Here is a 24,689-nt window from a genome sequence, read left to right as displayed (position 1 = left end):
CCAAAATATCAAATATTTTTTACACATACACCAATGATCAGAAAAGTGCTGTGAGGGCTAACTGTAATTTCCAATAGTCCCTGTGATGTGAATGAGTTGTGAAAGATTCCTCAAGGCAGAAAGGGCCTTTTTTTATTTCTCCTTTCCCAAGGATGACCATTAATTGCTTCATCTCCCCCTCCTACAGGTTGGAAATAATTGCATAATGATCACAAAATCCATTTTTGTCCATATCTTTGTTGTTCTTCTCAATCAATGCCTCTCCTGCTTCTTAAGCTGGGCTCCAGAATTTTCTCAGAACCTCAGACAGTACATTCTTTCTCCTTGTTTTTTTCAAAATGTGCAGAGTGCATCAAGGATACAATTTCAGTCTGTACTCCCTGTACTGTGCCGGGATCTTGTGTCTCTTGTCAGTCAGTCAGTGACTTCCTAGCTGAAAGCCACAGCCTTTGGTGCACTGCAAGTGCAAACCAGGGTTAAGTGCCTGGAGCTAGCCAAGCCCTTCAGAAATGTTCCTAAAAGCCAAAAAACAGTTTTAAAAGATGAAAACTGCTCTGAGAGGCCAAGTGTTAAATCTAAAATGCTCAGCAAGTTTAGGGATATCCTCAATTCCTTCTCAGAGCAACCTGAGAATGGTAACCTGACTTAGTGAGATACAGGCAGTCCTTTCAGTTGGTCTGAATTATTGTAATTTACCAACAGCTATCCAGTATTGGTACATGCAAAAAGAGTATGAAGAAACAATTCCTAACTCTGTATTTAAAATTTATTTATGCATTTTGATTGTTAAAAATCCAGTGAGAAATCTGTGGTCAACTGACTCAAAAAACTGCAACAGAAAATCATTGGTGGAAAATAATATGTAAGGTGCAGAAAAGTCAGATAAAATGTCAAAAATCAAAGTAGAAACCTTCATTTAGTTTTACAGTCAAGGGTGCTTTTCTTAAATGGTGTGGAAAGCAGAGCTATCCTCTTACAGGAATTTTTTTCCTAAATAGTAAGGGAGAAATGATAGAACTTGGCTAAACATGTGGGAATTATGGGTTATATTATTTCATTTTTTGTGCTTTATATTTAGTCATTTATCTTACTGTTTTAGCAGTTTGGACTTGAAAGGTAATTTGTTAGGAATTTTAAGCATTTTATGCATGTTAATCCCTTTTAAGATTGGGAGTATTACTTTGATCAAAAACTCTGCAACTCTGCTTCAAGACTCACTTAGGAGCCAACTGGCAGAACTAGGCATAGCCCTATTCAGGGCTATTAATATTTATCATTAATCTAATAGTAAGTTATTAAAACCCAAATGTCCTATTAAAATCTAACCATCCTGTAAGTCTGTAATTATTTTCTTATTTTTGGTTTGGTTGTGGCATATTTTAAGAATGTAAGAATACTTTGGAAAGTCAAAACCAGAGTGTTATATGTGTTTCGTTCATTGCAGTTTTGGACAGAAGCACTCATGGTTACTATAATGAAATTTGATGAAAATAGGTTTTGTTCCCTTTTTCTGAAAAAAATATCTTGATACGTTTGATGACACTTTAAATGATTTTATATGATTCAATGTTTGTTCTATTAGGAAAAACAGAGGAAATAAAACTTCTACCAGAAAATTAAATAATTCATTCAGAAGTTTTTTGACTATAAATAGTCTTTTCATTTCATTCTACTTTCTTGTTGCAGTTACTTCTGTATATGTCAGGGCGGATCCAAATAATATTCCAAACAGACTGTTGCTGAACAACTCTATTGATCCCAACTCTGTCCATTTACCCATTTTTTCATATCTCCACTTCCCATAATGATGACATCCATGATATTACACTCCAGTTAATATTTCTTTCTTACTTACAGTAATATATTTCCTTTTCTTGTTTCTTTTCCCTTTTTCTTTATCATGGGGTAAGAGTTCTTATCTAAAAAACAAAGCTTTGATTTACTCCATAAACATCTGTGTTTGGCATATTCATTGGAAAATTGATCTAGCTGTGATTTTTCTACCACACGATGTAGCTTCAAGCTCAGTCTATTAAGCTACTTTATTTCAGATAACTACTTTGATATTGAGATCTTGCCTGATCTTTCCATTGAAGCTGTTCAGCTGTTCTCACTGATGTGGCATTTCTCTTTGTAGGTGTGATGGAGGCTTAGTGCCCTCAAGTGTGCCGTTAATACTGATATTCATTGTTTTCTTATTGACCCAGTACCCACAAATAGAAAGATTTCTGTATTCACTTCTTCTCTATTTCTCACCCCTTTTCTGAATTGAAGTTAAAGGTCTCCCTGACTGTCCTGAATATTTAGTCTAGGTGCGTCTCCACACATTTCCAGGTTTGTCTCTTTCATTTTATTTCCACATTGCCAAAGATCTATAGTATGTGTTAGAGCACCCCCTGCCTACTGTTTCTTCTTTGACCACTGTGTGTTTCAAGATCTCATGGCAGAATAAATTGAAATGTGAGTTCTTGTGTTGAATGAACAGATTAAAAGAGCTGGTGCTGTTAGCTCTCACTTGCCATCTGAGACAAATTTCAGCTTGGTGAGTGCTTCTTTCCTGTATTAAGCGGTAAAGTAAAAGCTGACCACTGTGATCACTGTTTTGAGTTTCAACTGGACAGAGTAAGGAAAAGCTCCTTGCAGCAATCTTGGCTAGTAGGTAGTAACCAACCAGCCTTGCTGTGACAGAAAAAAAGGGGCGTGCGGATACACGTCTCCTTTCCAGAGTACTGCTCCAATCTCCATCAGCATTCTGCTAATTTCTTAATATAATAGGCAAAATATAATTCCAAAAGGAAATTTGCAGAGCAGTAGAGAGTTTTCAAATATATTGTGCTTCTATTACTCCCTAGTTTAACTCTCATTTTTTTTCCACAGACCCTCGTTCATTTGTTAATTCAATCTTTCACTTGTTGTGAAAAATTAATGTTCAGGACTAGGTCACATAGTACTTCCTATCAATACAATAGATGAGCTGTTGAAATATTGGTTGTGGTTTTGTTGTTTTCTGTGGGGAAAATGGTTTTTGCTTGTATATATCGTCATAGATTTTCCACTAAAATTTCCACTTACAAGTCACTGGTCCTGATACAGGAAATATGAGGAAATGCAAGTCTCTATTATTGGGATTTCAGATTCAGCTATCATAATATTTTTTCTTTATTTGTTTTCATTATGAAACATTTATTCAGAAAAGTGGACAGTATTTAGCAATTAGTAACAGTGAATTGAGAGTGGGATCCTTTCAACATAAACCAAGCAGTAAGACATAAGAGAAAATGTGATTTTCATAAATAAAAAGATGTGTTCTGACTGTAAAATTGGATGCCAGAAACTTTTATCTCTTACACTGCCTAGCTGAACAGCTATAAAGTTTAGCATGTAATATAAGTAAGTAAACTTGAATTTAGGATACAGTTAAGAGGCTGAAGAGATTTGAAGGTCATGCCTTATTAGAATTGTCACACATATTTTTTTAGTAACAATAGCACTACTTGTTAGCCAGGTTTCTCACGTAGATTTGTATTTATACAGAATTTTGAAGCTTGAAGTATTCTACTACAGCTTTGTTTGTTATTCCACCTACAATCACAGAGCCCTGAGTTGTGCATTGTGCGTCAAAACATATTCCATTCTTTCAGAGTTCTTGGGGAGGAAATACGATGTAATTCATTATGCCCTGAAGATAAACAGTACCTCTTGACCTTTTCAAGAAAAGTTGCAATATTTTCTTATTCCAGAATGTAATATTGTACTGAGCCGATATCAATGTGATAAGATAAATGTTTCCTTTTCTAATGTAAACCAGAGTGCACTACATTTATATAAAAATCTTGGGGGATACCCAAAGCCTCCAGATAAAAAGGGGCATCTTGGCTATTGTAGGTCTGCATTTTTGAATTCTCAGTCTCAAAGCACAAAGGGCAAACTGTAGCTAGTCTTGAAGACGATGGCCCTTTTTCACAATGAACAGATTTTTGCTTTGCCCTGTTTAGGATCTCCTAAAGAATTTTCAAGCAAATTTTAAAAAGTATAGAATTTGTTACCATTTAAAAAGAAACCAAACAAAAGCCCATAAAAATAAAGATTACATGTCTTTCTTCTCAGTACCAGGATCTTTTGAGATGTCCCAGTAGAAGCCTGTGATTCAGTGCTTCTCTATGGGTAATTAAATTGCTTTTTACAATACTCAGTATTTCAGGAAATTAAATACTAATGAGAAGCATTGTTTTATCTCATTTCTTTTTCGGCATTTTCTGCTGTTGTTCAGAGCACAGTTTTCCTTAGTGTCTATTCTTTATTTCTCCATTGCATTGCACATGGCATGTTTCTGATTGATGAAGTCGGTTATGTGCAAATGTGGTCACCACTGTGGAGAGGGCTCTGAACATGGCACTTTTAGCTTCCCTTCTGCCTGTAAGACAAAGCCCATATTGAAAGGCAAAAGCATATTTGGCTTCATGGACTTAGCCCAAGTGTTAATACAGAGTCCTAGTCTCTTTCCTGGCAAATCTCTCTTCCAATGGCCTCATTTATCTTTATATGTTAAATGCTTTTGTATGCAGGTCTGCTTATTATGTGGCATGTAAAAACCCTCTGTTATTCATGTGTATTCTATTCACAGAAAAGAGTGGCTTTAACTGCAGCTACTATTTTATATAAAATGACATGGTGTATTTTAAAATCAGTTGATTGTTATTGCTTCTGCTATTACTGCATTTGGGACTTCGTAGATATTCTGAATGCTTACTACTGTAAGCAAAATGATACTGTTGCAATACAAAGCAATAACATATTTGAACCCCTTCAGGCTGAAAGTAAGACTATTCTAAACATACTAATCGCAGCATATAAATTAGATTCAGCAGGAATTAAAATACAGGAGAAACAAGCAGTTAAGAACAGGGCTAAGAAGAAATGAAGTATCATTGAATCCATCTATTTTACTTACGTATCATGTTAATAAATTAAATTTTTTTTGTTTTTGTTTTGGTGGCTTTTTTGGTTTTTTGTTTTACTTTTTGTTTATTATTTTTATTTATTTAAATCTAAGGAAGAATCTTAAAATCTGAAGACAACATTCAGAAAGATTAAGGTCAGTATTAGGAAATTAGCTGCAAAAAGTTTTGAGAGAAGACTTTTAAGTTCTTGATGAAACAGAAACATGAGTGAAGATGAGGTTACCATGTTGGGCAATGTAAGGAAGCCCTTGGAGTCACCCAGGGAAGAAGACAACCATAATAAAAAAGGAAGTATGACAGATCAGGAGAAAAAAAAAATGTATACAAGGTTTTTTAGGGGGTCACATTGACTAGGAATTCAAGAAGAAAGAATTTGATTTTGGTTTGAAAACAAATGGTCTGTTCACCAAGGAACCAAGTACAATGTACGAACTAGATATTCTCTACACTGGAAAATAACTATTTGTAAACTAATGAGGTTTAGAGGCAAAGAACTCAGATACTGTGTTAGCAGATGTGCAGTCGTGCATCTTAGATACTGTTCTTTTTAGTCCCCACATTTAAGACTCTGCCACATATCTGCAGTAAAGACAATCCCAAATTTCTTCCAGCTTAAATATATTTTCTAGAATATATATTTTTTTTACACATATATTTATTTATTTATTTATTTAAGTTTATGCAGTCTGTATTCCACAGTAAAAGAGCACACTAATGCAGAAATGGTATAAATGACTCAATAGTGTTTACCACTCAGTCTGCTGCTTATCTCTTTCCTCATTGTTGGGGGTAGTTATATGATCTGTATCAAATTCATTCTGCAGCTGTCAGTTCCTGCAAGCATCTAAACAGGCAGATATGATTTCTAGAAGGCAGATGACTGCATTACTAAGACAACTGCTCTAATTGGCATAATCAGTACAAGAAATGAAGAGTAAAAGAACATGAAAATAGAATTACTCTTGTACCCCTTAAAAGGAGATAGCGACGGCCTAGCATTTACTAGGTTCTGCAGCTGACTGTGCTGAACTTTCCCTGAACATAGAAAAAGTGCACTATAATCTCCAAAACCACCCAAATGGCATCTTCTATAACATTAAGCAGAAAGGAAAGGGAAAAAAAAAAAGAGGGATTGTTGTTGCTCAGAAACATTTATATCTGACTTGATGATTCTACAGAAATGTTAGCCCTTGGTGGAAGGTGCCCCAGTCAAATTAACATCTCTTCACTGTCCATTCTTGTGTCTTGTGGCAGAATGGAGCTTGTCTGTGCCTTGAATTTCACTGTCACCTTGCTTTTCTTCTTCACTAGATTGAAGGATTTGAAATCTGTTTGAAATTGGTATATCTTGGGATATGGCTTGAAATTAGCTACAGTGTGAGTAGACATGAGAGACTGACAGTTGAACACATAGTAATCAGCAAGGGTAGGATTTAATTGCAGCTAATTTTTACTGGTTGAACACCCCTCCATACAAAGATATTTTATATTCAGTTATATTTATAATGTTCTGGACAATCAGCATGTGGTAAAACTTAAAAGTATAAGCATTTAATTTAACACAGATTTGACCTGTCCCTTCTTCCTTTGCTTGTCAGGAGCTTTTATTCCTTTCTGTATAGAAAATAGTTTCAGAAATGCAACTCTAGGTACAGGACCAGATATATTCCTGTTTGCTCCTACTAATTATTGGAATTTGAGGATGCATTAAAGGCTGTCATGTGAAATGTTGAATTACCTCTGTTTCCAAAACTTTATTTTTACTTAAGAAATTCAGGAAACTTGCTGAAGCTGTATTACAGTGTGGGTGAATACATATGGCTTGTGACAAGTTAGATACAACACAATAATTTATGACTGTGTGAATGTACATTGCTAAATCTCCTTCTTTTCTCTCAAGTAGAAACTTTCCTCTTCTTGTCTTTCATTTCTGATTTTTATAAAACTGTGTTGTTGTTGCTTTAGGTGCCATTGTTTTGTCTTCTTGTGACCCCTAGGAAAAAAATTCCAAACTGAACCAAAATCAGAATACTGCTAAGCCATGTATAGTAGGGGGAAATTTTTTTGCAAAACGTAAAAAAAAAAAAAAAAAGTTCCAGAACGAAGATTAAATAAGTGTTTGCAACAGAGGCTTGTGGTTCTCAAAAAGGAAGAAATGTTAAGAAAACTTTGTCTGAAAAAAACCCTACAACCTGGAAAACAAATGATCAGCTTGCTACCACTTGCATTTGGCAAAATATCAAAAATCACTTCTTCCAATAAATTTAATGATTGGTAAAGGTGAGAATTCCTGTGGGCATTGCTATTAGGGTTTTTTTGAACTTTGTTGCAAAATGTCTATTTGGAATGCTATTAATTCCCATGTAAACAATTTTAAATGGGGCTCTTGATATATCTTGTCTTGCAAGATGATGTAAAAGCTTGATTTTCATGTGTTCAGATTTCAAAGAATGGGGCCTATTAGGTCACTTTGTTGTCTACCAATGTTTGTTATAAAAAATAGACTATCTATACTACTTAAACTGTGTCAGACTAGTCAGAAAAACACTTAACACTTGGCTTGAAAATTAAGGATGTCAGTTCAAGTAAAATTATTTTTTTTTCTTGAGTAGCATAGTCATCTAAAATATCTAGTCACTAAAATATCTATTCTCAATGATATTGTGCTGGCCTGATTTTTTATACTCTGCTTACCATATGAGTCTTTTAAAATACTTTCTAGTTGGGAAGAAATTTAATTGCTCTACAACATTACTTCAATTGTTTTTATTTTGCTGATATTCTCTTTGCACTTGTAAAAAATTGTAAAAATTTTCCCTAATGTACAGTTTTTAGTCTTTGTAGTCCTTCTGTGATTCACCTTTTCTCTGTCTTTTATAGCACTGAAGGAATAATTCAGTTTTTCTTCAAAGAAGCCAGAATCTTTCCAAATTCTGATGCAGAAAAATCTAAAGAAAAGTACTACTGATGATTACATGTCCTTAAATACATTCCTACCACTATTTATTTTCACAGTATGCTTTTCCTGAAAAATCCCGTTTTCATAGTATCCTTAAAATAAACAAATAAAAGTATTCATAATATTAAAAAGACAACCCTTAAGTGCTTGAAGTTGGACCTTGTTACTCTTTTCACTTGTTTTTGTGCAAATGCCCCTGGTGATACACCAAAGATTTTGCAATGCTCTCTGCCATCTGGTTCCAGAGTCCCAGTCACCTTTGCTGAATAACCTGCTTGCTCCTTTGCCAGTCAGATGGAGTTCAATCCCAGCATTGAGATTTGGGGCGCTCTAGGAGTTGCTGACTAACCTGAGCTCTGGAAATTACTTATTTTAGAACCTTTGTCAAATTACATAACTTTGAATACTTAGTCTTAGGTGCCTAAACATGAGGATGAGAAATACTATCAACCATATTAGTATTTACAGAAATGGTTATATGATACTATTTTTGTGGATTTGATTGACGATAACTCTGGAAACAGATGCTTTGGATTCTTTGGGGTTTTTACCACTGCTTCTTTAATGAAGAAAATGAAAGCTTTTTATAAAACTGTGGCTGTTGTCAAAATTTTGACTTTCATCAGTAGAACTCATCCCAGATGCATAAGGTGTCTATATGAAACTGGTACTTAAAACCCATTAGCAGATGCACCATGGGAGGTTCAGGATGCAGCAGTTCAGAACTTGATTCCCCCCACCCTGGAGTGTCTGATCTTGTTTCTGACCACTTTTATTTTTTTTTTTCCCAACCCATACAGATATGAAATTAAGGTTCTTTGACACTTTCACAAGCCATCCCAAAATCACAACCTGGCTGTTTCTGCCCAGAGAGGCTCTAAAACAACATTGAACATTTGGCTCAACTGTTTTGAGCACATAGCCATGATCTTCACTAGTAAATTAAACACATGATTCTGGATACTAAACTGAGCAGTTGACACAGGGTGATACACACATGAGCTAATAAGCATTTTAGTCCCCAAAACTGGGATAGCTGTGCCCAATGCCCAATTCTTTAGTCAAATTGGTCCTTGGAAAAGTCTGACTGCAGAGCTGTGCCAGGGCATGGATTGGGAGAACATGGGTCAGCACAGGTGAAACATGATGCCCACAGCTGTACTCACAGCTTGCTGGGGTAGAAAATCACATTCTCAGTTTTCCGTGTAGGTGAAGCCTGAGAGAGTTGATAAAAGTGATATTGTCATCATACCTTTTTAGTAAGGCACTCCCTATATTTTTTGTAACTCTAAACATGAAAGTGCTTGCAGGGTTCATGTCTTAGTGTTATTAATGAACCTGGGGATTGCTGGAGAAGAGGGTGCAAACCTCTGACATTCATCTAAAATCAAAGATTGTTTCACCTGCTGGCAACAGCTCTTTCTTCAGGTAGCAGCATAAGCCTTATGCCATAAACTGTGCTCCAGAAAGTATTTCAAAGCTATCCCAAAGTCTTCACATAAAATAGTTTCTCTCCCGTTTTTATTCTTCAGTCCACTGTCCTGTGGCACAAGAAGATCCCTGGGAATTGCAGTAGATGGATAGGCATTATTCAGAAGGCTTTCTCATAAAAGGCAAGGCCTTCTGACTAAAAATACTGTAATGCTATGATGTCTGTCATGTATTTTTTCCCAAATCTCAGAGATTAAATTATCTGTGTTTTATCCTGCAAAATAAAAAATCCATCTCTAATAGATTACATAATTTTTTTAAACAAATTAAAATTTACTGTAGATTGTAACACTGTACTAGTATTGAGATATCTAGTCAGGAATAGATCCATGTTTTGTGTGATACTTGAAATGCATGGTATCAAGAAGTGATGATTTAGTAAGATAGATAAATGTTCACAGAGAAGGTGCACTGCATTGTGCCTAGTAAATTAAATTAAAAGGTAATATAGTTACAGTTTGCTGAGGTTTAAAATGTACCAAGAAGGAAAAAAGAAAGTATTATAGGAGGGGGAATCTGGAAAATATTTCTAGGACATGAAATCTGAACTCTGTGCAATGTGTAAAGAGGAGTGTCTTTAGAAGAGAAGACTAGTGACTGAGCTTAGACCATAGTAAGTTGATGACATGACAGAGGACTGAAAAAATATAAGCTGATTATTAAGTTTTGATTTATGTAAAGAATAGTTGAAGGAATATACGGAGTAAAATTTATATCTGAACTTAATTTCCAACATATTTTGATCATGCACTAGATGGCAAATGCTTTTTTTATGTGCATGTTAGTTATAGAGATTATGTAATACATGCTGCATGGTTCAGAGGAAATTTTTACAGTCTGATGCCAGAATAAAGATGTGAAGTACTACATATGTTTGGCACCAGTATATCTGGGTGTGTCTGCTTTTACAAATGCATTTAAAGGTGATAATGCCCCTGAGCATATTTATTATTATAATTCCTTGATTAGCTAGTTGTTTAGGAAGATTACCATAGATGCCAAGGCAGTATAAAAAAGGATCATTTTTTTTCCCTGTGTGAATTTGATGAAGTATCATAGAAACATCTACCTTTTAATTCAAATGTCTAACCTGTTGCATTGCTCATGCATATTACTTGGGAATTCCTTGCACAGTTGCTGTCGGTTCTCCAGCACCTTAATGCCCTGGGATTTGCAAAATATCTTTATTCCTCTTCTGCAAAACAATTTTAATAGCTTCAGGTCTTTTCTTTTTCATCCCTGCAAGTTTCTAATCATAAAGAATATACTTCCTACTAGATGTCCTCACAAGGACTGAAACTGGGCTGAGGAGCCCGAGGACATTTGCCTGTCTCTCTATACTTGCATTTTAGCTTAAAATTAAAGCTCTTTGTCATTTCACTCTTTTTATAATCTTCACTCTCAAAAGTCCCTGAAGTGGAGAACGCTTTCTCAGTAGCACTGTCTACACGGACTGTTAGGGCTACCCTTCATAACATACAATTCACTTGCCAACCACAGCAAGAAGCTGAAGGTTGGTATTCTTCAGAGGCAGAGGCCTGTGTGTTGGATTGTGCCTGCTAGATCATCACAAAATGCACCAAAAAAGTTAAAAGGTAGATGAGCAGTCCAAGAGAAGAGCTGAAATTGTAATAATTCAAGCAGGTCAGAGTAGATCGCAAATGCAGATAGAACATATATGTTTTATATAAACATATACAACATATATGTTTTATGCAAATATATAAACCAATTTGTGGTCATGAAACAGGTTCCTCTGGCATTTCACTGTCCACACTTAGTACCAGATTTTAGTGCTCAGAATTATTCCAAGGAGTTTAGATCAGACCTTTTTTTTTTTTAGCACATTCAAAACTCTTGCCCAATGCCACCATTGATAAGTTTAGTTTCTAGAAATGGGCTGTTATTTGCATAATTTGCTTTATCTCATATCAAGACATATTTTTACTGGTTTGTTGTTTTTTTAATTGCAGACCAAACTCCTCTTTTGTCTCCATAATATGGTTTCTCAAAAACCTTCAATGATTGCAGATAAAATGACTAATGCTATTGACTGTTTACATTCATGTTTATTGTTTCTTCCCCTAATCATTCTTTTATTGAATATGTTCCTGTTAGTTTAGTTTATGTTAACCGAAGTTTTAGAAAGCGTTACAAAAATATCTGTAACAAAAATTAGAAAATATGCACAGTAGTATTTCAGTTCAGCTGATTTACCTTTAGCAATATAGACTGATTTTTAATGTGGTTGAGATTACATGGTGACTTTGGATCAAATTAGTTCATTAAAAACATGGCAAAAAATGGATCAATTTGTTTGTGCTTTTTTTTTCATTTGTGAAGATGTCTGACTTAAGTTGATCTAGTGGTGCTTTGGACCCTCATTCTTGCCTTATTTTTCTCTCCTCTTCTTAGTTCTCCATTTCAGCCACACATCTCTGTTGTTTCTAGCAAGAATTGTAATAACAAGAAAGTCTTGGTTTTTGCTGCTGTTGTGTCCATACTTGGAGGTGAGGACACAAGAATCTTGATCAGAGGCTTTGACTGCAGTAAGGGCACAGAGCATTTATTTCTAAGCCATCTCCTGTTCTGTATACACTGTTTCTCTGTTCAGTCCAAAATTTCAAGGATAGTCTCATAAACACAAAAGTGGTCATGTAAGGTCGCAAAATTCCAAAGAGCAACTCTGTATGTGCAGCTCTTGCTGATCCTCTGCTGTTAGCTCACCATGGAAACAAACCATGCTGGAGCTTCATGATACTCAGTTTATGAGAACATAGTGTTATTTGAAATGTAGCAAGGTGTTAGACATCACAGTAATCCGAACTTGGCATGCTTTCACAGGAGCCACACAATCAAATAAAACAGGGCTGTGAGACACTTCTAAAAAATCTTCTGTGTCCCAGAGCAGAACTGGTGCACTTAACTGTTCCTTAAGATGCTTCTTGAACAGGTTCAGGGATAATGATTTTGCAGCATGTACACAATTTATTTTACTCCTCCACTACTCTACCATTGGAAAGTTTCTTCTTAAATTTAATTGAGTCTCCCTGGATTCTATTTAAGGCCATTTTTGCTCATGTTTCCCATGGAATACAATTAATTTGTTCTGTGCAAGAACTTGCTGATGCCTGTTACCTCTTTAGGGTTGGTGTTTATTCCTGACTTCTGACATCCCATATGTTGGATATTCTCATTGACATTGTTATTACCATTCTTATCTGGCTACTGGTAAAATGATCCATCTCTTTGAACCATTGTGTCCCAAGCTGGGTATATTTCATTAACTGAGTCTTTAGAAGTTTGAGGGAAGTAGAGAAAATATCAGTTTTGCACTTCTATTTTTATATCCCAGTTGCTTTTATCATAATAATATGAAAGCATTTTTTTAAATGTCTTCAGTGCATGGTTTTCACCACAGCTAGATGTATTAAATTTAAGATTTCTTTAAATTATGCTCTTGTAAGAACTAAAAGTCAATAATTAGAACTATTAAAACTATTTAAAACATCATTTAAATTTCTTATATCAGATGTGAAACCCAGTCATGACCTTTTTCTTCTCCACTGATAGTCAACTGGATATTTCAGTAATGGCTTTTGTGTCTTCCTCCCATACACTAAAAGCTTGATATGACCATCCTGATAATATTTCCTTTCATGGTTACAGTCTCACTCATTCGTCTGGATATGGATTTGTAGGGGCAGTGGTAAATCAAATTGTTATCATTCAAATATTTCAAACCCTTTCAATCAGTGGCTCTTCAATGGATATGTAATTTCTTACACTTGGATTGGCTGAGAGAGTTCGATTAGTACAATTACTGTAATTTTATTTAATTTTGGTACCATGTAGCTCCATTTTCTTTGATGGGTAGTTTTGGTTACTAGCTTGCAAAGAGGGTATCTCTTCCCAATGAGGAATCCGTGTTTCTGATACTTGGTGTCAGCACTCCTTTGCCAGTGAGTACAGAATATAATTTAGTTGAAAATAAATTGTAAAGATGGACATATTTCATTCTGACCTCTAAATGGCTAGGGCTATTTTAGGGTAAAATTGTTTTGGCATTTGTTCTTCACATGTTATTTTACCTCTCTGTATTGCTTAACAAAATTAATCAGTCCTCAGATCTGTCCTCTCAGACTTGTGGTTCTATTCTGGGAATCTTGCTGTTGGCCAGAACAAAGTGTTGGAGTGCATACTTCCTTCTGGTTTGTATCTACCTCACTTCTTGGTTTAGTTTATGTCTTAGTGATGATTTTTTGTTAATAATTTGATTAATAATCTCCATGTTTAATTCAGTGTCTTTAATTTTAAAATTTCCTTTCAGATTTCTATCTCTTAAAATTCTTACCTTCTAACAACCTTCAGACAGTTGCAATGCTTCCTTTGATACTCTGTTTCTTTCCACTCCCAAAGTTGCTCCAAATTTTGTTCTTAATACACATGGGGCTGCCCTTGATTTAACTTGCATCAGTTCCTTTCTTATTTATAAATTATCAAATCATCTGTTATTCTACCTAAGTCAACACTGCTTTGTTTCTGACTGCATTAATTGAAAGTAGGTTTCACAGCCAATAAGGAAATGTCTACAGTGGGCAAACTTGAAAGAAAATGGTTTTTTTAACCAACTCCTTTCAAATCCTATGTATGTGTTTTACCTACATGCCTAATATTATATAAACTTATAATTATATTAAGGATTTTTTTATTTTTGCCTTCACACATGTGAGAGCTGCATTGATGTTTTTTCTTTGCCTGAACACTTAAATAGCTTTTTTATATCAGCAGATTTTCATTGGAAATAGATCATACCAGTTTTCATGTGGAAATTTGGTATGTGCCACCATTGTCACATTTTTTTCATGTAGAACTAAGAGCTCTCCTGTTTAACTATTACATGTCCCAGTCTTTTGAAAATTATATCCCATGGAAGACTATACTGGTGTCAGAATATTTGTGAGCTTGGATTGCTGACTTTTTAACAGTGTGCACTATTTTGTTGGATTTTTTTTTTAATCTAATAAATTCAGTTAGTCACTGTGTAATGTAAGGAGTACGAAAGAAGTAAGAGTAGATTGTTTACTTCTGTGTGTACAAAAGGAAAGTTATGTTCAGGCATGTGGGATGAAAGAAAGAAAGGAGATTGTCAGGTTCAAGCACAACTTTGGTGTTGTGAGCTCCTAACCCTTGATATTTGCATTCTTCAGCTGGTTTGAACTTTGGAGGAAGCGTTTGGATTTGCTGTCAGGCACCATGTTAAGCGTGGTCTGACATGGAGCCCTAATGACCAATGCAGTCTATGGCTACAGGGAAGACATTCCTGCTAATGCTGCCAGGAATTGAAGCATGTAACTGTTACGGGTGTTTTGTTTCTCGTTCTTGGTCAGTCAAATAATGGGCAGGGAAAATTAAAGAGTTGTTTTTGCAGAAGTCTTTAGAATCTATTAAACTGGGTTATAGAGAGAGAAGCTAAATTGGTTTTATAAAATGAAATATGTAAACTGCTAATTCCTAGTGCCCTGTATTTATTTAGCATCCTTCACACAGGAAAAAAAAGGAAGACACTAAACAGAAAAACCCGCAACCAAACAACAATAACAACAACAAAAAAAAGCCAAAACAATTAGAGTGAAAAAAATCTGGTAATTAACTATTATTTTTCACAAAACTAGTCTAATTACAAATCAGTCATGGTGAAATGAAAGGTCAATAACTACAGTTGCATAATTTCTCTCTGATAGATTGCTGTTTGAAAATAGGTTTATGAAAATTATGTGATTAATTTCCTTTTATTAAACAGCATTATAAGACTTCATGTTGCATTTATCACTTTATTACTGTTACTTTTTCTCTTCAACTGAAAATTAATCCTGTGTAACATCAGGGTAGAACAGAAGCTCAGGTAGATTGAGGATCATTTCTTCTACTGGCATTTGTGTTGCAGGGAAGACCACAAATCCAAATCAAAATCAGAGCCTCAGTATAGTGAAACTGGCAGTATCAGCCTAAGAAAACAAGCCACACACACACACACACACCGTCACCCTTGCTGCTAAACAACCAACCAACAGCAAAGTGCTTTTAGTCCAAGGAAATAAGAGCCATATCCAGAGATATTCTGATGTTTTCTGAGTTAAAACACTTGAGGAATGTAAGTATGTAAGTTAAACTGTGATCCAGAATGTCTTTTTCTACTTGCCCACAACCCTCAATGTGCTTTGCTGTTGTATTTTGAAATTTCTGCAAGTATGAAGAGTTGCTGTCCTGAAAAAAATGAAGAATTTTCCCAGCCTTGGAAAAGCTGGGCAGCCTGGGGATCCAAGCAATCATTTGCACAAATGCAAGCCAGGCAATCATTTGCACAAATTCCTGTAGTGTTAATGTAGCAGATATTTTCAAACACATTCAGTGTTCACTTAATCCCACCCTTAGGGCTGGGTTTACTACTACATTTGGTGGGCACTAGCACTTCTTGTCCTCCTGTCTAGCAGCTTGGTGGTAGGGGTACTTGGGATTGTAACACCATGTCGAAGACTATTGCCTCTTCTTCTGGAGCATAATACAGTTTCAAACATTTGGATCTTTTTCAGGGTTGTGTTCTACTGCTAGGCAAGGCACCCTAATCTAAATTTAGAAAACAGAAAAATCTTTTTTTTGCATGAGTATTGGCGTAGTCCAATGTTGGATTAATTGACTGAAATCCTTCTTAGGGAATATCTAGTTTTTTTAGGTAATATATTCCTTGAGATTGGCGCCAACAGCCATAGCTATCTGGTCTACTTCTATAGGCAAACACTGTAAAAATTGTTCAGTCTTACTCTTGTGGGTAAAATCAGGCAGGTTATGTGGCTTGGATTTCTGTTACATACAGGTGGGCTTTCCGGTGTGGCACATTTGTCCTCAATTTGCTTTGTGTGGCTTAGAGAAAAAAGTGTTTTTCACTGGGGAACATGGGAGTTTGCTTTCTCTATCGAGGCTTCTGGAGAGACTGCTGCTGGAAAGGAGTTGGATCATCTTAGATTCAAGATTCTTTGAATAGTGCTAGCTGCTTTGCTGCTCCATTTGGAAAGATTATAAGATTCTGTGCTGACTGACTCTGATATTCATTACAGAACTTTCTGGGCAAACACAATCAGTGAGAGACAAAGGTTTAGCCATGTCATTTGAGTGGTATTAGAAAGACTTAAACAATGTTGTCTTTCAGTCACTATCTTTTGAGGGTTTTGTACAACTATGGATAATTTTGGGATTCTTGTTGGGAGCCAGCCAGAGAATAGCCCCTGAGCAGGTTAAAAAGGGCCAGAGGTTCTCCTGAAGTGTTTTTTATAATGAAGGTAGCTGTGTAATCATTTGGTTAACTTGTTATTCAACCAGTGCAGAGCAGTCTTTGGCCTTAAATCCAGCTTAGCATGTTGATATGTTTCAGTTGCATAGTGCTATCAGTGAGATGACTCTTGCTTGACATATTCAGCCATTTGGAAACTTGGATGTTCAGAAACTTATTTTATGTTCAGCAGGAATGTTAGGGTATGCAGTCATTTGAAAAAATAAAATAGGTATTCGGAATTAGGAAAGAAAAGAATCTGGTCGACTTCTGGCAAGTGTTTTGGTATCTGCAGAGTATACACCTCTTGTCAGTATAAATAGGGAGTGCCTGTATAAACATTCTTGTTTCGCCTGTTCCACATAATAGTTTCTTGTATCATATTTCTTTTGACCTCACTATCTGAAACCAATTACAGGGGATCCATTTGGGCTGCATCTATTTTCATAAGAAGCCCAGGCAGCAGTGTTTTTCTCAGAGATGAATATCAACATCAAATATCCTTCTGAGTGCTTTGTTATTTATGTTTCAGAGAGATTTTGTAGCCTTCAGCTCTCAAGAATGTGTCACGCTGTGCTGTTTATACATTGACGATATTAATGGGCATAGATGTCATTTTTCATTTTAACGTCTCAAATGCAACAGGCTGATAGGTTAAACATTCCTGGTTTTAAAGGAAGGATATGAGTGACATCTGTTTCCTAAAAATACACATATATTTAATTTCTAAAAAACAGAGTAATAAGCTTACCATCTTTAGGTGACAGCTTTCACTTTATGAAAATGGTAAAACTTTAAAAATAATTTTGAATCACACTTAGATGAAACAGAAGGGTTTGGAATACAATATTAAAGGAAGTTATATCTCCTAGTAATATTGCCAACAAACAGCAAGTCTACCGCAATTTATCAACTTTAATAGTGTGAGTTATATGCAATTATTTTCATTTCTGTTCTGCTTGTGTTTTAGCTATGCCAAGGCTTCGTAGTAAATATTAAGAAGTACTGTTCCCAATAAATATTTTACTAGAAACACAGTGAGTTCTGGAAACCATATGCCCAAATTTTCCTTCCTATATAGCCATTACCTAAAGCATCATAATGATTTTCATTTATGTAATGAAAATAATTTCTAATCCTCAGTTCTTTTTATTGCTTTTGTCTACATTGGATTTTTTTAATAGTTTTACTAATTTAGATAATTAAGAAAAAGTTCCTACTAAATTTGAAACAAGTGTTATTGGGAACTAGATACAGTTTTGAGTGCCCTAGAATCTGTTCTTTCTGCACTTTACTTGTGGTGGGACTCAAATTTGATTTGTCAGATTTATAAGCATCTGTTATTTTGTCTTCATTACACTGTTTTTAGATCACGAGTTATTGTCAGAGAAATTTATAAATGATACATGGGATGGGTGTTTACTGGAAGTGTAGATGTTAAACTACGAATTTTGTAAGATACTTTCAATTTGTCAATTTGTTTTGCAGAGATTTAACAGCAGCAAATTAATTTTTAGAACTAATATTTTATAGTCTCATGATCTTTACTTATTAATTATGTCAGTAATAATGCTTTGAAATTAACAGTGTTTCTGAGAGGTTGTTTACTGTGTAGCAAAATGTAAACTTAAGCAGCACACTTGGAAAAAAAATACTGTATGATGGCTGCTCTAAGAACAAAGGCTGACAGTGATTTCTCCTTATGAGTTTTAAATCATCTCTGATCTCTTGAAATTGTTTTCTGTTCTTCTTCTATCTCCTGTGTTTACAATAATCTAAACTGCCACAATAAGATCACTGAAGTATTCAGGTAGTCATCATTTATAAGACATTCTGTATTAAAAGATAAGCCTTTACTCCTTTAGAGATATCCCAACCAGCACATATGAATCAAAATAGTTTAAGTAGTAGAGCCTTTTATGCAAGCATATCCTGTTGTGCTGCCTTGCTTTTTCATGAAGTGTGATTCTCTTTGTAGTTAGCTGTAGGAAGTCATACTTTCTTAGGCTCATTCCACAGGAGTATGTTAGCCACAATTTGAAATCAGTCTAGATTAAATCTAAGCTGCAGCAGACTATAATTCTCTAATTTTCAAGTACTGTAAATGTACAGATTTAGCAGATGCTTACTTGCTTGTTTTATTGTATTGATGTGAAGACACTGCTGCTGAGGAAGATCAGGATTTCTGCAACTGGCAAAAATAAAATATTATTGTCTTTATGTTTTGGGGTTTTTTTTCCATTTCCTCCAGATTTCTTCTCTCATTCTCCTGGCAGTATCACCCCAAGTGGTGAGGTTGGTTTTCCTCTACAGTCTGTCATGAATTCAGGAGTGCAGTAGTTCTCTTGCTTCCATTCAAGTTTTCCCTTTGGAGAGCACTAGAGATTAAGGAATAGGAATTTGCCACATATCTTGTGTTCGTTTTTAATCTGTTTTTAATCTGTTTTTGCTTCAACCACTACAAGAAGTTGGGAGCAAATCCTGGTGCCCCTGAAATCAACAGATACATTTAACTCTGATCTCAGGCAGACAAGTACTGTCCTTTAGGATATGCACAAGAATTGTGAGTTGAGAAGAGATCATGCACCCAGTAGTTCCTTGGTAACAAAATATGTGGAGTGCACTTTTAAATACGTTAACTTTTGCTTAGTTTTGGCAGAGAGAAGATAGTTCTGTGCGTCTCATTGCTTGGGTTCAGAGGAATGTATACTCTTTGTGTAGCTGACCTGTAATTACTTGAGAATTTGATGAAACAATACAGGGATTGTTGTGGGAATGTCTCCAAATGTTAAAAGTCTGCTCTGCAAACTTTGTACCAGGGCCTTCTATAGGGAGACAAATCAATGTTGTTAGGAGATGGTACTAGTGCATTCACTTTGTTTACTTTGGTTTTCTATGTCTGCCTGCCTTCTCAGAAAACTTGCTTGGAGCCAGACTGTAGCAGCCCTCTCTCTGTCTTTTCATAATTGATCAGGGGATGACTGCCTTCCCTGAGGGTTAAGACGTGGCAACTTTTTCTGTTTGCTCAGCATCTCAATGCAGTAGTTCAAACATTGTTCACACCAGCTGGCAGTGTAATGCCATATGCACATCTTGTCAAAGCAACTGTTGTCATGGATACTAGAAACTATCTTAAAAACCAGCTCATTTGAGGCTAATCAAAATTGTACCTTTCTTTATCAGTTGAGAGTCTTTATTATTTTAGGGAACATTGATCAAATGGCATTTGTTGCAATACATTCCATCCACAGTAGGTTTTAATAACAGAAATAATAGTGTGATGTATTGTAAAGCTATAACTGCTATTTATTGAGCTGATTTTTCTAAGGGGAAAAAATGAGTTCTCCAGGTAGTTTCAGTGGAAATGTTTTGAATAATGTTTTTTTGGTTTTGCCTTTTTTTAAAATTTCTAAATAAGTACCACTTTATAACACTTGACATTTAACAAATAATTTTATAGGGAAAAATTATATAGATTAGCATTCTTCGCTTAGGTAGAATGTTTGTTTACATTTCATATGTTTAACTGTATTTGGCTGAGTTGGAATGAAAACGTAAAATAAATGAAAACATCTTCTATTTTGATTGGTATACTGTCATCCCTGAGCCTGATCTGGTTGGTTGAGTAATAATTTCTTTGTTCTCTGATGTTCCTAAGAATGCAAATTAAAACCACTCATTTTTATTTGGCATTAAAACTGCACTCTTTTTTTTTTGTCAAAGGAGAGGTTTCTCCTTGAATTGTAAGTACAAAAAGTGTTTTTAATCTTCAATGAATATCCTTATTAATTCACTTTCAAGATAATCTGATGTTGATTTGTCAAATTTAATTACAGCTTCTGGTAACACTTGAAGTCTACTTGCTTTTACTTCAAATTGTAATACAAAAATGCAAATTGAATGATAATTTGCAAGGGAGTGGGCATTTTAGTTGAACACTCAAAGACAAGTTCCTTGTGGAAATGAGGCTATTGATGCAGTTTATGATTTTTCCTCTTCAAGCACTTCAAACAAATTAACTTTATTTCCTGCAGGATTTCATGTACATCCATAAATTCTAGTGAAGTCTTATATATGTACTTTCAGAATATATTTTTTAATGTTTCAAATGAAAAAAAAAAACAACCCTGAACTCTGAAATCTAGCAAATACAAATCAAATAGGAGGGGATTTTGTTCATTAATTTGGACTTTTACCTAAAATTAGCAATGAGTAACTGATTTCTTTCTAGAAATTGGTTTAATTTATTTACTTTTTTTTTCTTTTTTTTTCTTTTTCTTTTTTTTTTTTTTTTTTTATTTTTAGGCACTCCAGGCAGCAAGGCAGCTGCTTTTACAGCAACAGACAAGTGGACTGAAATCTCCTAAGGGCAGTGAGAAACAGAGACCGCTGCAGGTTAGTAAAGTCTCCTTGCTTTTGGGACCTTAATGTCAGGGAAGAGCGCTGAGCTCGCTGACACATGAGGGGTGTGTGGCAGTGCCTGTCCCCAACGCCGTGTGTGTGAATATTCACATGCTGCTGGCTACAGGCTTCTTGCTGCTGACTTCACAGGGAAAATCACTGTAGGATACAAAAGCCTTTTGTGGCTGTACATGCTTAAAAGGTCTGAGACCAAGTCTGAGTTCAGTAACTGTGGTACATTAATTCTTTACAGACATGTTACAAGATTGGTATGTGATTTTTATACGTACATGGTTTAAATTGTAAAAACATGTTAAGACTAGGAGCAAAATGGTATCTGTGAAAAAAAGAGAAAAGCTAAATAGCTCACAGTTACTATACCTAAGTGACAGAGAAGTGTTCAGAAACTTACCAGCACAAGTGCATGAAATTATGAAAGCTGCTTCTGACATTTTAGAAAAAAACATATGTCATGAAATGTCACATTAGGGTGTTGTTGGGCTTTAGATTGTGAATGAGTAAACAGAAGTTCTGCTATTGAATAGTTATTTTAAATGCATTAGTAAAAACATAAAGAGAGTTTTATTCCTATTTATCAGTATGGTATTTTTATGAGGTGTTAATCATTTATTCCTAATGCGAAGTTCCATATCAAATTGCATTCTGCTGACAAAACTTGCTCTCTCTTGTATATAGACCAAACATGGGTGCTTAACTGCTGAATTACATTTTATAGCAGGCAATTTTATTTTGTTCTGGAAATTTAAAAAAGTATAAATTCTACCATTCTCTTCCTCACATCTATTTTTCTGGGTGTTCATTTATTCTCTCAAGACTTCCCCTGTTTTCTGATGCAGTAGGGTGTTTTTATCTCATTTCTAGTTTTTGTCATGCATAATGGAGGACCCCAGGCACTAGAATGTATTTTTTTTCTCCACCAGGGAAATGTTGTGAAATTTGTTCACTTGTGCAGTTTCTGAATGTGATTCACATTGTCTCCTTTTCTTCGTGAAACTTGGTAGAGCAGTGTTGGATACAGCAAAACAGTTCCACAATCCTGATCAGCTCTCTTCAAATACACTTTTAAGGTTTTATTTATTTGCTCAGAACCAAACAAGAATTTAAGAATATGACTAAATAAAATGGAAAAAAGGAAAGCATGACATGAGGGCATCCTGCTGTACTGTAGTTGTAGTCCATTCCTGGCTGAGGCTGAGTCCGGAGAGCCTCTCAACTTCCCACTCTTTACCCTTGACTTTGCTTTGTAAATGCAAATTCACATTTGCTTTGTATCAAATACCTTCTGCACTGAAAGCACAGGAGAACTGAAAGCACACGAGAAGAGTAGCCATAAAGGTAGAAGCTTATTAACTATGTGGGTTTTTAAAGTTCTTAAAGTGGAATTAGTGACCTTGAAGGGTTGAACCATGAAAATGATTGATTTAATGAATATTGTGAAATTGCTTCATTCTTCTAGTTCCTCATTCTGAAAGATAACATGGTTTGTATATGAACTGTACAAGATCCATCTAGCCCTGTGTTGTGTCTCTAAATTGGCCAGCACCAGGCAATAAGGAAAGTATATGAAACAGGCATGAATAGTGGTATTTTCCCAGTATACGTTTTCCATATTTTTTCTCACTTTAATCCTCCACCTTTTAAACCAGCATGGTCCAGGAGCTACTAACTTCTCTTTTCACATCCTCCACCCATTCACAAACTTTCTTTTCGATGTTAAAGAAGTCTGGGGGTGCACTGTTTGCCATAGGCATTGTTGAAATGTTAGAAAACCATGTTTGGAGGCAAAGAAAGTCATACACAGAACCCAGAGGATGATGAAGACAAGGAGTCTTGTGCTTCCATGCTTTTAAAACACTAATCATGGCCTGGTGCCCTTTAAATGCTAGGGCTTGATGTGTTGGTGCTGTATCACTTGTTTCCCAGGAGGCATCAGCATCTTATGAGTCACACTTGAGAGGCAGGAAGAAGAAAATAAAGCAAATAATTTTATTTTCAGAATTGTTTCATGCTCTCTAAAGTCTAGTTTATTGCTTATGTTTCCAACTTTTTCTTTCATCATCAGTGTGTACATAGTGTCTCTTATTGGCCTTGAACACTTCATTTGGTTCATTTTTAAAGGAGAGGAAAAATGGAATTTGCTCCCACACTTTGGTTTTATGTATCAAATACCATGTAAAGCAGGTATGAGCACAAGCTACATTTTAATTGTGTTGTTTAGTGAATGGGACGTGAGTCCTTTGAGCTTTTCTATTTCTGTCTCTTACTATTCATTGTTCATCATGTAGTGCGAACTCACATTTTGGTCATCATGTTGCCTCTTTGACCAAATACTGTCACAAAATTGTACTGCATTATTATTTTCTTATGGCAAATTTAATGATAACTTTAGTCAAAATCTTCTAGCAGTAGAAATTGCTAAACTTGTATAAGCTTTATAAGACAAAATTGAAGGTTATAAGGCAAAAATACTTGTACTTGTGTTTGTGATTGACAAAACAGACTTCTCCCAATATTTTAAAATACTTTTAAATTAGTGCATGTCTAATTTCCTCCATTTCAGAGCAATTTACTAATTGGCAACTGTGGATATGTTAAAATAGATTTATAAATCTAGTAAAAATGCAATAAAACCTTAAAAACTATCTCGCACATCTGCAAGCAAATGTAGCTATTAGGTAAGCTTTGCCATGCATCTCGTGCTCTGTAGTTTGATGTAAAGTATTCTATTGTTCCATGAGACGTAGAGGAAAAAAAATAGTAATTATTTTAGTGGCCATCTTTTTTGGGGGGAAAGTAGCATATGGTGTTTTTATGTATGTTCTCTTTGTTGTTTCATAATGCGTCAAGTATTTTAGTGACTTACAGCACCTACTAGCTAATCAGCAAGTTGAAAGCTGATTGAAGAAACCTTCAAATTTGTGTCCTCAACTTTGCAAAAAGAGGGTTTTAGGTAAGTCATCATGTTCTACTGTGCTTTACTGAGGGGATGTCTTTAGGGGAACTGCTGAAATTTTCCTAGAGTAACTTGTGTCTTTTGTATCCTCATGAAAAGCCTTTACAAATGTACCATAAGCTATGTGATCTACTGTAAAAGTGCAGAAGTTTTTGTTTTAGTTTCTAGTGCAGAAGTTACATTTACTAGTAGTTATCCTATATTTTCAGAGACAGGAGGCTTATATTTAGATTGTGAGTTAAAAGAATACCTGCAAAAATTGCAGTTTTAGATAAGACGCTTGTCTTGATCTACTATTACTTTCATTTACATTTGTCTGGGTTTCACACTGCAGATGGCATAACCATTAGCATGTCTTATGTAAAACAGAAGAAGAAAAACATCCCTTTTGACAAGCTTGAGTACCAATTGTGGTTGTGATTTTACTTTCATGTATAGATATCTGAATAAATGTATTTGAAACATGTTTATATATGCCATTCATTACACTGGTGCACCAATTGAATGGATCCAATCAGTACATACATTGATTAATGACATATTGCAAAATAGCTATGGAGAGTTTGTGATCAGAGT

The 24,689-nt window shown here is 35.2% G+C and overlaps 1 protein-coding gene across 18 annotated transcripts in view; it reads left to right on the top strand.

Annotated features, from left to right (window-relative positions):
• The window catches only part of FOXP2 (forkhead box P2), a 402,834-nt gene that overhangs the window by 259,509 nt on the left and 118,636 nt on the right, over positions 1-24,689 (top strand). For all 18 annotated transcript variants that reach the window (XM_064422362.1, XM_064422357.1, XM_064422356.1 and 15 more), the window contains one exon: positions 21,044-21,133. In XM_064422362.1, the coding sequence (XP_064278432.1) occupies positions 21,044-21,133 (90 nt within the window). The remainder of the gene's footprint in view (positions 1-21,043; positions 21,134-24,689) is intronic.

The sequence above is a fragment of the Passer domesticus genome, chromosome 5, assembly GCF_036417665.1.
Source record: "Passer domesticus isolate bPasDom1 chromosome 5, bPasDom1.hap1, whole genome shotgun sequence".
Taxonomy (NCBI): Eukaryota; Metazoa; Chordata; class Aves; order Passeriformes; family Passeridae; genus Passer; species Passer domesticus.
Note: the sequence above shows the minus strand (reverse complement) of the source record. Positions and strands in the feature narration are given on the sequence as shown.